General features: G+C 42.1%; 2 protein-coding genes across 5 annotated transcripts in view; one reads left to right on the plus strand and one right to left on the minus strand.

Annotated features, from left to right (window-relative positions):
* Positions 1-1,486, minus strand: part of HS2ST1 (heparan sulfate 2-O-sulfotransferase 1) — a 200,421-nt gene extending 198,935 nt beyond the window's left edge. For 2 of the 4 annotated variants that reach the window (XM_007978062.3, XM_007978061.3), the window contains exon 1: positions 961-1,486. In XM_007978062.3, the coding sequence (XP_007976253.1) occupies positions 961-1,084 (124 nt within the window). In that variant the 5' untranslated portion in view covers positions 1,085-1,486. The remainder of the gene's footprint in view (positions 1-960) is intronic. The other 2 variants (XM_038002518.2, XM_007978064.3) reach the window with 2 other exon arrangements.
* A 479-nt stretch (positions 1,487-1,965) lies between these two features.
* SELENOF (selenoprotein F) overlaps positions 1,966-12,535 on the plus strand; it is a 49,288-nt gene continuing 38,718 nt past the window's right edge. The window contains exon 1 of the mRNA XM_038002524.2: positions 1,966-2,099. Coding sequence (XP_037858452.1) covers positions 2,016-2,099 — 84 coding nt within the window. The 5' untranslated portion in view covers positions 1,966-2,015. The remainder of the gene's footprint in view (positions 2,100-12,535) is intronic.

The following is a 12,535-nucleotide window of genomic DNA, read 5'->3' on the forward strand; positions in this document are numbered from 1 at the left end:
AATGCCAAAGTTCCCTATTAATCCGAAAGTACCTATTCTCTGTGCTTTTTTTCTGGCCTTTCACAACTTCGCACCAACTTTTTGTACTTCAGAACCCTTCACCCATGAAAGCACCTGTTAACCCTCTAAGGTATTTAACCATATGGTTAACTTTCCGCATAATCCTACTTTTCCTTTAACAAACTTCACTACATAATTCCCCTTCAGCGTTCCCTCCTCTTCGAAATTCACATCAACACTGCCGCGAAGCAACATACATAGGCATCCCTATTCTCAAGCCCCAATTCATCAGTTTAGCGCCACTAAAGACTTTAAATCTCCGGACCCTCATTTCCGTACTCCGATGAAGCTTTTCACTCGCGTTCCTGCACTACCCGGCCAGCCCCCCTCAACTGGCAATTATAAGGTCCCTTGCTGCCCCTAGCACAAGAGTGCAACTCGCTACAGTGTATTTATTTTACTCTCCATCATCCCAGCATCTCCTTCCATTTCTGCACACCTATCCCTTCATGAACCCCCAAAAGAATTCGTATCCAGATGCCCATAGCTCAAATTAGAATACCCCTCGTCTGACATTGCCAGGGCTTTCTGTACGACTTCCAAGAGAACACGCGATGCTGAGCGCTTCTGTCTCCACCAGCAACACCCGCTCCCCATTGAGTTCGGTCTTCTCTCTCACTCTCTCTCCGTGGAATGCCTACTTCGGGGCATTCCTTTGGCTCGGGAAGCCCAACCTTGCAACCTCTGCCCCGTGACCTCGCGAGCCCAGCACGCCACTCAAGCTTAATTCAACCCATTCTTGGAGCTCGTGCTCTCGCTGCCCCTAGTTCCCGGTTCTCTTTGAAACCTCTTTCAGCCCCCGAGCCAGACCCCAGGTTAGACAAACGCCCACTTGCTCCGGCGGCAGTGCCTCCTCGGCCCCTTCCACAGCACTCAGCCCGGGGCAGTTCAGTTCCTCACCTAGCTTCGAGCGGGACTCCTCCAGTTTCTGGATCTGGTTTTCCAAGAAGAGCATCGCCACCGCGAAGGCCACCACCGCCAGCAGCTGCAACTTGGGCGGCATCATAATCCTGAGGAGCCCCATGAAACCCGCTGCTCGGGATCAAGACATACCGCGGGGGGCGGGGAGCGGGGCCCCGGAGGCGAGAGAGACGCCGGGAGGAGCCCGCCGAGACGGGAGCGAGGCAAAGAGAGCGCGACAGCGAGAGAACCACCGCAGCGACCCCCCTTCTCGCCTCTCTAGTCCCCCTCCCCCAGGCGCTAGCACCAACGCCGCCGGTGTCCGCTTCTCCTCAGCCGACTCAACGGCCGCCCCCTCCAAAAGCCCGCGCAGCAAACAGCGCGAAGCGGCTGCCGGGCTCTCGCCTCCTTCTACTGCCTCAGTCCCCGACCCCCGCGCCCGCCTGCCTGCCCGCCTTCCTCTCTTCCTTCCTTCCCTCCCTCCTTTGCTCACGGCCGCGCGCCCCTCCACTAGCGCTGCGGCTGCGCCGCCCTCAGCCCCGCCCCCGCCCATCCCCCTCCGCCACCACGCGCACGCATCCGCGTACGCTGCTCGGCAACCAGAAGCCCCGCCCCTCCTCCCGTTCGGGTCCGCTTATTGGACCGAAGAGCCCCTGCGCTTCGCTCCTGGTTCGGTTTACGGTTGGTTTCCTCTGCCACAGAGCTCAATCAAGACGACGTTCAATTGGGTAAACTTGGAGAAGAAGGCAGGGCTAAAACTGGCTAAGGCGTGGCTTCTTGGCTGCTTGACGAAGTGTCGTAAATGAAAGAAAGGAGACCGTAGAAGCAAAGAAGTGGGGAGCTTAGGAAAGTGCCTGATTTGGGTAATCGAAAGCACCCAGTGACTGTCTTTGTATTTGATGATTTTTAAGCTCTCATATGCCGTTATTTAATACCTGTCACTTCCAAATAAGAGATGTAACGGCAACGGCCGTTAGCGTTCTATTTTTGATCAGGCTCTGGAGTGGACGGCCCTAGCTAAGGGGTCCTTCTAGGCAGCCAGAAACCTGCGGAAAATGGTAGCGATGGCTGCTGGGCTGAGTGGGTGGCTGGTGCCGACGTTTGGGCTACGGTTGTTGTTGGCGACTGTGCTTCAAGCGGTGAGTGTAGATCACCTTCGCAGCTGCCACAGGGAGAGTAGGAGAGATTGCAGCTGAGGAAGACGCAACATTCAGTCCTGGTTGAAAAGGGCGGGGAGGACTCCTTAATGACTGCTGCGGCCGGATTGCAACGTGGCTTAATTTCTCGGTTGATCCTTGTCCTTCCCCGCCTTGGGTTTCTGGCAGCAGTTTTCTCCTGACTTCAGATTGTCTTGGGTACTTAGCTTCTCTTATACGGCTCTAGCTAAAAACAATCTGTAAATCACACCAGGTGGGAGGGGGAAATAATAAAGCTTGGCAAGAAGTGAAGGTTGTTTTTAAACGGGCAGAAATGCAAGAAAAGAGCTCATGACGAGACTTCCAAATCTTAGAGGCAAGTCTTCAAGTCTTTGGTCCAGGAGAACAGTTTCTGTTTACCGTTCTTTCGCGCGCGCTCTCTCATTTTCACCACTTCTGTTAGCCTCTTAACCTCCGTTCTCCTCTGCTATTCACATGTGGCTGGCTGCGCCTGAGTGCGATTTGTGCTTTTAAACAATGTTGTTGGAGTAAAAGGAGCTATCTATACCAAAGTATAATTTATTTTTGAAGTTAATTTTTTAAATGATGTTCGTTGTCTTTAAAGCATTGTTTTTTATTTCATTTTTCTCTATTGGCAGAATAGAGAAAGGCAGAATACCTTTGAATGGGAAACGTGTACTTTTAACTTATTTTTTCTCATATCCATGTTTTGCTGTGTGAATAATAAAATTTTAGGCATAGTGCTGAAAGCTTTTATGTTTTTTATCCTAGCTTAATTCTTCAGGCAGTCTCTAATAAGGAGAGCTGGTTTAATTTACTTATCCAAGGTTGAGGATGTGAGGGACTACCCCGGAGTCCTCCGTGAACACCTCTGCTTTCCTTTCTCAAAGAGCTTGAAAGCATCCTGCCTGTTTGCTTTGGCTACTTTATCCAAAAGGTAGATTCTTAACTTCTCTAATTAACATTCCATTGCTCTTGTTATTCAGGCATTTGGTGCTAGGAATTATTGGATCATCTACCTCTCCCTAAACTTTCTACTGTTTAAGAGTTTTTGCGTATCTTTAGGTCATTTGAGAATAACATTTCAGGTTGTCTTTTTTTGATCTCCCTCTGCCTTTGTCAGTTGTCTTATAGCTGTGTAACCACACTGAAACCTGGTAGCTTAAAACAGCCATGATTTCTTATAATTCTGGGTCAGTGGAGTGGAACTACTCCACCTATGTTGGTTTTCCCCTGGCCTCATTGATGCTTTTTATTGACCTAGTAGGTCAACTAAACTGAAAGGTCCCAGGGTTACCACTGTTCATAGTTGGTGCTGTCAGCTCCAGGACTTGGTTCTCTTCCATGTGACCTCTCATCCTCCAGTCGGCTAGACCAACTTCTTTTCATGGCACTCTCAGGGCAGCACTCCAAAAGGATAAAAGCTACAATGCCTCCTAAGGCCTTGCCTTGGAAATCACATATATTCCATCACATATTTGTCAAAGCAAGTCACAAGACTAGTTCACATTTCAGGGATGGGGAAATAGATTCCATCTCTACATGGAAGGAATGACAGAGTCACTTTGCAAAGTGTGCATACCAGGAGAGGAGGAATTTATGGAATTAACTAATTCCATGTGTAATAATGATAAGAGTTAATTAAACAGTGTACCACAGTGACTGTTCACAGAATCCAAGCCAGAAATTTGGGTGTCATATTTGACTGCTTTCCTTACATATCTCATATCCAGGGAATTACTGAAACTTACTGATTTTAATTCCTAAATATCTCAAATCCTTCCAGTTGTTAATCATTCAGGCCATAAATATCTCTCTCCTCAAAAATAACAGCCTCTTGGTTCACCCTTTGAATTATCCCTGGCTGTATTCAGAATCTAAATGATTGGCTTTGCCTTTGTCGGCTTCCCAATTGCCCAAGCCAAAAATTAGTCATTTTTGGCCAGGTGCAGTGGCTCATACCTGTATTCCTAGCACTTTGGGAGGCTGAGGTGGGCAAATCACCTGAGGTCAGGAGTTCAAACACGGTGAAACCCCGTCTCTAGTAAAAATATAAAAATAGCTGGGCGTGGTGGCACATGCCTACTCAGGAGGCTGAGGCAGGAGAATCACTTGAACCCAGGAGGCGGAGGTTATAGTGAGCCGAGATCGCACTATTGTACTCCAGTCTGGGTAACAGAGCGGGACTCCATCTCAAAAAAAAAAGTCATTTTAAATCCTCTATCCTTTCACTCTCTGAATTCAATTAGTCGTTGAAGCCTTAAAAATCTCTAAGCCAGTCCACTTAATAATTCTGTTTCCACAGTTAATACTTACGTTCAGGCCACTATCTTTGCCTAGAATTACAACAGCTTCCTTAACTGGTCTCCCATCTCATCATTTCGTTTCCAATCTCTACAGTGTGTCAAGTAATCTGCCTAAAACTTAAATCTGTCATGATTAAAACTCTTCAGTAGCTGCTTATTGCTTTTAAGGTGAAGTCTGTCTTCCTCAAAGTTCCTTAAGGAGGCACTTGTTTGTCTGTCCAGGCTTATTCCCCAACATTTACGTCTATTAGGAGAGCAGAAAGGTACAAGTGGAGAATTGGCATCACTTGTTTAGCTTATTTCACATACTGTATTCTCCCTCACCAGATCTTTCAACATGGTGTTTTCATTACCTAGAAGCCGCTTCCCAGCTTCTCATCCTCTGCTCCCTTTCTCCTACCCTACAACAAAAAAATATGGCTATCTTCTACTTACTCTCTTTCTGTTCTTAGCAGAGAAATCACTTCCTCCAACAAAGCTTTGCTATACCCCAGGTTTGGATTAAGAGTCTTTCTATGTGCGCCAATGGTGATCAATATTTATTTTCTGAGATACTTTGCATAGTTTTCTTTAATAATTTCTTGTTCTTTGGCATTCTCCTACCCACCCCCAAAGGGAAGTACCCTGTCTTTGCTGTTGACTGTTTTATCTCTAGTGATATATATACAGAGTAAAATATACTTGATGTATAAGTGAAATGTTTGATTAATTAATTAGAGAACCCACAAGCAAAGGTCTGAAAACCTGGAAGTATGAAATCTGTTTGGAAACTATTATCAGCTTCAGTAAGCTTCATAGAGCTCTATTATCAGTGATCCCAACTGGAGGTGTGTAGATGAAAATTGTTGGAAGGAGGAGAGGTTAAAAAATGTACCTGCTTGGACTTTGCCTTAGATATGATTCATAAATTTGTGGTAGCTGTGCAACTCTAGCTAGTAAGTAAATGTTAGACTGAAACTTTTTTTTTTTGAGACGGAGTCTCACTCTGTTGCTAGGCTGGAGTGCAATGGCGCCATCTCGGCTCACTGCAACCTCCACCTCCCAGGTTCAAGTGAATCTCCTGCCTCAGCCTCCCAAGTAGCTGGGATTACAGGTGCATGTCACCACGCCCAGCTAATTTTTGTATTTTTAGTAGAGACGAGGTTTCACCATGTTGGCCAGGATGGTCTTGATCTCTTGACCTCATGATCCACCCACCTCAGCCTCCCAAAGTGCTGGGATTACAGGCGTGAGCCACCGCGCCGGGCCAGACTGAAACCTTTTGAAGCAGGAATCACCTTATCCATTTTTTTGTGAATGTGACCCCCACAGGATGGAACATCCTAACTTACAACACAGTAAGCCATCAAATAAAACTATTGGGTTATCAGCCACAGCCACACCATTCCACCAAATATTCACAAGGACAGCCATCATATGCAGCCTTTCTCTCTCAAACTCTGCCTATTGAATTCATACTCATAATGTATAATTTAGTGGAAAGTACACTACTTTTAATGAAATGTATTTTTTAGTTTTATCTTCTAATAACTAAGGCAAATTAATTTACTCTTGGCCTTTGTTTCTTTATCTCTTTCTCCCTGAACTAAGATGTTTCAATAGAATGCAAAACTTAACTCACATTCCACTTCCAGACTTGCAAAGTTACATGTAATTTCTCCCTTGCATATTATATCACCATACTTTGTTTTTGTTTTTTTTTTTTTTGAGACTGAGTCTCACATTGTCGCCTGGGATGAAGTGCATTGGTGCAATCTCTGCCTCCCGGGTTCAAGCGACTCTCCTGCCTCGGCCTCCCGAGTAGCTAGGATTATAGGCACGTACCCCCACGCCTGGCTAATTTTTTGTATATTTAGTGGAGACGGGATTTCACCATGTTGGCCAGGCTGGTCTCGAACTCCTGACCTCGTGATCGCCTGCCTCAACCTCCCAAAGTGCTGGGATTACTGGCTTGAGCCACTACCCCGGCCTTGTATCATCATACTTTATACTGTATTACGCAAATCCACACGATCTTAGCCAAATCACAGCTCTGTGTGTGTGTGTCTCAGTATCCCTCCACTCCTCCTGTCCCCGTGCCAAAGTGCTGGGATTACCGGCTTGAGCCACTACCCCTGGCCTTGTATCATCATACTTCATACTGTATTACACAAATCCACACGGTCTTAGCCAAATCATAGCTCTGTGTGTGTGTCTCAGTATCCCTCCACTCCTCCTGTCCCCGTGCCAATTAGAATGTAGCCAAAGGGAATACTGGAACCATTTTTATTTTATATTCCCTTCATTGCGTCTCATATGTATTTGTTCATTTAAATCCCTCTGAAGTGTAAATGGCCCCAGTTTGTCTGTGTTGTTGCTCAATGCCATCAAAGTCAACAGGATATTTGCAATTTGTGTAGAGCAGTGAGGAAGCCCAACCATCTCAAAAATACAAAAATGACTCAGAAAAGAGAGAGTGCTGGACAATTCACCCTTATTGAACTGTTACAACTTCCCTAAGGTTTATTCATGTCTCTTCTGTAGTAACTAGTGCTTTTAAGAAAGCAAGAAAAACCTTGAAAATGAAAAGGGGTATAGATAATTGTTGAAAAAACACCAAGAAGTTGGAAACTGCGTGTCACATTTGGCCCAAGGGGAAAAAAAGATCAGGTGGCATAAGAAGTTGGCAGTAGTGAAATCTTTGGAAGCTCCCACAGGAATTAAAAGGGGATGAGGGAACAATTTCTTGACACTTTGAGATTGAGATACTGCTATAGATAAAACTGTCATTGGGACTGCACTCATATTTTGTTAATTGATACCTCTGAGTTTCTTATACTAGACAAGTTGACTTTTTACCATTATCTACTCCTCTGAATAGCTTTAATTTCAAGTTAATAACTGCATATTTGTCAATATTTCAATGAGATAACAACTGGATATAAAGTGATTTAATCTGAAAATACATAGAGTATGCTTAAATAAGCAATAGAAAAGTGATACTTCAGTACAGTCTAAGGGAGCTGTTTACTAGCATTCCCCAGAACTAAGTGATGATATTCAATCCTTCATTCAGATCATATGTAATATTTTCTCATTCAAAAAGGCACTACACTAACAAGTGGTATAGAATGATAATTGTATATCATTCTTTCTGAGATACCCCCCACTCCATTTGTTCTCAGGTTAATATCTCACTAGGTCTTTTAGATCACACAGTTATAATTGTTGGTGCTTTTATTATTAGTGGTACATACAATAATGGTGTATCATGGATTCTGTGAAATATGGTAGTCAGTGGTTAGGGGCATAGAGAGCATGCCAGAATTAGAATCTTGATGCTGTCATTTCTTATTTCCTGTGTGGTCTTAGACAAATTACCTTAACTATCCTAAACCTGTTTTTTTTCTTTATGAAATGGTGATAACAATACCTGTTTCACAAGATGGTTAAGATTAGATGGAATAATAATGTAAAGTACTTAACAAGATATCTGCTGCTTTATAAGAGCTTGCTGTAATGGCCATGTTTCTGGTATTCATTTTCATAGAGTTCATTCTGTAATCCCATCTGTTTGCTTTTGTCTCAGATTTGAAGTTTGCTCAGAGAGTTACAAAGACCAGTGAAGAGACAATGAATATGTAGGTGTAAGTGTAACAAAATGTATAGCTATATCAGATTTTTAAGGTAATGGGATAGGAAAGTTAATCCGGTTTCTCTGCTGCCAACTCTAATCTAGAAACAACCCATTAATACTAGAAAAATAAAACAATGAGTAATGCATGGAGAAGGAGGGAATAGAGCCTTTTTTTTTTTTTTTTGAGACTGTGTTTCACACTTGTCACTCAGGCTGAAATGCAATGGCACAATCTCAACTCACTGCAACCTCCGCCTCCCGGGTTCAAACGATTCTCCTGCCTCAGCCTCCCAAGTAACTGAGATTACAGGTATGCACCACCACCCCCAGCTAATTTTTTTGTATTATTAGTAGAGACAGGGTTTCACCATGTTGGCGAGGCTAGTCTGAAACTCCTGACCTCAGGTGATCCACCCGCCTTGGCCTGCCAAAGCACTGAGATTAAAGGCATGAGCCACCGCACCCAACCAAGCCACTTAATTTGTCAATTTTGCTTTGAAATAGAGAAAGCTAAATGGTTATCCTAGCCAGGAACCCTGTCCTTAGAATCTTTGTCTTTCTTTCAAGTGTGGCTAATTAATCTAAAATTTAATATTTGCTCTTAATGTGCAAATTTAAATGCCAATCAGTTACTTTTGGCGATAAAAGGATGGCAGGAGTAATATCAAACTCTCGTATATTAGCATTTACCTGCCAGGTACTTAAAAATACTTTCTGATGTCCTTAAATTCAAAGCCTTAAGTCTGCAAAACCAGTGATAGAACAGCTAGAAAAAAGTGTTTACTTAAAAAACTCGATACCTTCTATCTCCCCTATACTTAATCTTTTATCCCATGTCTAGTATAGTGATAAAAACATTTATATAGTGTTTTGTAATTTTTAAGTGTGCTTTCACAGTGGAAGGTGAGCCTAATACCAACATGTATTCAGTACCTACTGTGTACTGGGCGAGATGCTAGATGCTTTCTGTGCACTTCTTTAATCCTCAAAACTCCGTGAGATAAATGATAATACTCCCTGTTTAGAAATAAGGTTGCTCTGTGATGGCATTTGAATCTAGATGTGTTAAGACTTTGAAATACATGATGTTTTGCATAGTCATGCTCAGTCAGTAGGTGCTCCGTAAATGCCAGAATAAAACCAAGTAGTATGATTGCATGATTATTCATTTGAGGTTCTTATTTTGTTGTTTAACGGTTTTGGTAACAGTTTTTTACGCTTGTTAAGGAGTTCACAATTTCCGGAGTTCACAATTTCCAAAGTGATTTCACTCTTTCTGCCTCTTTCAGTAACTATGGCTGCAAAACAGAATTACCCTAAAATTTAGTGGTATAAAACAGTTTGTTATTTGCTTTCAAATTCTGAGGGTTAGCAATTCTGACAGGGCACAGCAGGGATGGCTTCTCTGTTCTATGGTGTCTCAGACCTCAGTTGAAACATTAGGGCCTGAAATCTGAAGGTGGTTTACTCACATGTCTAGTAGCTGATACTGGTTGTCAGTTGGAGTTTTCAGTTGCTCTCTACATGGGCCCTTCCATGTTGTCTCTCTAGTATAGACTTCTATACAGCAGATTGGCTAAGTTCCAAAGCTGATGTTCCTAGAAAAAGAATGCTAGCCAGGCAGAGGCTGTTTGCTCTTTTACGACCTACCCTCAGAATCACATAACTTCCTTTAAACTCTGTTGTTCAAAACAGCATGGCCCCTGCCCAGATTCAAGGGGAGGGTACATAGATCCCACTTCTCAGTGGAGGACTAACATTGTAAGAACATGTGAAATGATGTGTACACGTTGATGCAGCCTTTGATACATATTGATTGCCTTGTCTTTGGAAAACACATTCTGCTCATTGTTATATTTGATTTGCAAATTAACCTGTGAAATAGATGAGGCAGATCACTTTACTGATGGAGAAATTACCCAAAGTACTAGTGTAGTAGCAAGTGTCTTATAGTTAAACTAGAGAAATCAACCACACAAATTAACCAATAAAGTCTCAGATCCCTCCCACTAGGCTGGGATGTTTCATCTGTTTTGAAAAATGTATACATATGACATTATTACAGAGATAGGATTAAAGATGTATAAAATATCAAATCATCATTTTGGGTGAATATGCCAACAAGTACTTAAATTTTCTTTTCATTGGGAAATGCCACTGGATATTAATCTACCTCGTGAGTTTAGAAAAGGATTGACACACTGCAACTGGTGGGCCAAATTCAGTCAACCCTGTTTTTGTAGAACAAATTAACATAAATAGCAAAATAAAACCAAGTTTCATTGGAACACAGACACACTCATTCATTCACTCATTCGTGTGTTATCTGTGACTAGTTCTTGCACTGCCATAGCTGAGTGGAATAGATGTACAGAAACCATATAGCCACAAAAGCCTAACATAATTATCTGGCCCTTTGCATAAAGTTTGCAGACCCTTGGTCTAGAAGATCAATCAGTTGCAGTCAATCTGAAATTTTCCCTACCTGAAGCTGTGGCTTTGTCCAATTTATGTATTCAACAGGTATATGAAAACTATCAGAAGTGAGGGAAAGACAGAGAAACAACTTAATGCTTGCCCTCAGAAGAGTTCATAGTATTGTTGAGGAGTCAGATTTACATAGTACAGTGTCATGAACAGTACTGTTTTACAACTGTGCACAACTTTCTTGAAGAAAGTTGTGGCTAATGATTGAGATCTTATTTATTTATTTATTTGTTGTCAGGAAAGCTTCCTAAAAGACCCATACTGATTGGATTCTTGAAAATAAGTAGGATATTACAAGGTGAAGAAGTGGAAACAGAATCTTAAATATAGGGGAGACTATGAGCAAAAGTGTGTTTGAGTAGGGCTTTTGTACTTCAGGGTACTATGGGAATTCCTTATAGCTGGAGGAATTGAGGAAGTAATGAGAAGTAGCTTTGGCAGTGAACATTTAAGCCACTGAGGCAGGAAAAGACTTGAGAGCTCTTTAAGAGAATTATGAAAATATATTAATTGGTTGTGAGAATGGCGAAGAATATGGAGTGTAGGTCAGTAGGATGACTGATCTGGGCAACTAGCTTGTCAGAGAAATGGTGCCATTTTATTGAGATACTGCATACCTTAGGAAGAATAGATTTAAGAAAAAAGTAAGTTTCACTGTTGCAGATTTTGAACTTGCAATGCTTATTCAACACCTAAATGTGATGTTGAGTGGACTGTTGGCTTTGGAAGCCTGACATTCAAGAAAAAATAGAGAGTTTTCAATAAATGCTTATCTGAAGCCATGGATAAATATGCAGTAATAAATAGAAGGCATGTAAAACTAAGAGAGAGCCAAAAACAGCTGTGGGAAACAATAGCATTTAAGAGATGCAGAGAAGAGAAAAGAAAAGGAGGACAAGCTTTTGGACGGGGTATTTGAAGCAGAACAGTTTTGAATACCTTTGCATTTGGTAATTTTGGGCAAATTTTGTGGAGTAGTAGGAGCAGAAACCAGGCTATATTAATGAGTTTGGGGAGTTAGGAAAAAATAATAGAAACCAAGCTGTAGTAACGATTCAGAAATGACAGAAAGTGGGAAGAGCAGTTAGGACCATAGGGCTTAAATATACCTAAAGGTTGAGGTATTGATGAAATGAAGTATCTGTGAAGATAGAGAAGATAGAATCCAAAGAACAAGTAGAGGGATTGGCCTCAGACAAATGGAGGTATACCACATTCACTGATACGTAAAAAAGAATGGATGAGGGAAGAGAATATTGTTGAAAGCCTGCTTTTGTCAGCCATTCTGATTGATTAAATCATCTCTGATTAAACGTAATGATTTATATAAAGTAACCATAGCAATCTGTTTTATGTAGGAAGTATTGCCCCTTACTTTATGAGTGAGGAAAACTTGGGGAGGATAGTTTGCCCACGGTCACACATCTTGTAAGTGGTGGCACTATTACCTAAAATCAAAAGCTTGAATTCTGGCATGCTGTTGCCTACACCATCCCCTTTCCTGTCCTTCTGCTGAATGAGACTGTAGATAAACCCTACAGTTAATCTTACTCTATAGACCCTTATGAACAGATGTTGAGTTCTTAAAATGAAACTAAAATTATTTTTTCTTATAAGAAAATTCCTTTTTAAAACAATAAATCTTTAAGAAAATATTTATGTAATAAACATCATGAACAATGATATATCTTTTCTTGTTAATCCATGTTTTAGCTAAGCCTGAAAGATGATAGATGTTTAAGAAAAAAAGCTTGTAAGGGAGGTGGGAGAAACCAGACTATTGTGTAAGGTTACAGAGTTTAAAAAAGAATTTATTGCTGGGTGCGGTGGCTCATGCTTGTAATCCCAACACTTTGGGAGGCTGAGGAGGTGGGTGGATCACGAGGTCAAGAGATCAAGACCATCCTGGCCAACATGGTGAAACCCCGTCTCTACTAAAAATACAAAAATTAGCTAGGTGTGGTGACGTGCACCTGTAATCCCAGCTACTCAGGAGGCTGAGGCAGGAG

The sequence above is a fragment of the Chlorocebus sabaeus genome, chromosome 20 (genome assembly GCF_047675955.1).
Source record: "Chlorocebus sabaeus isolate Y175 chromosome 20, mChlSab1.0.hap1, whole genome shotgun sequence".
NCBI classification, from domain to species: Eukaryota; Metazoa; Chordata; class Mammalia; order Primates; family Cercopithecidae; genus Chlorocebus; species Chlorocebus sabaeus.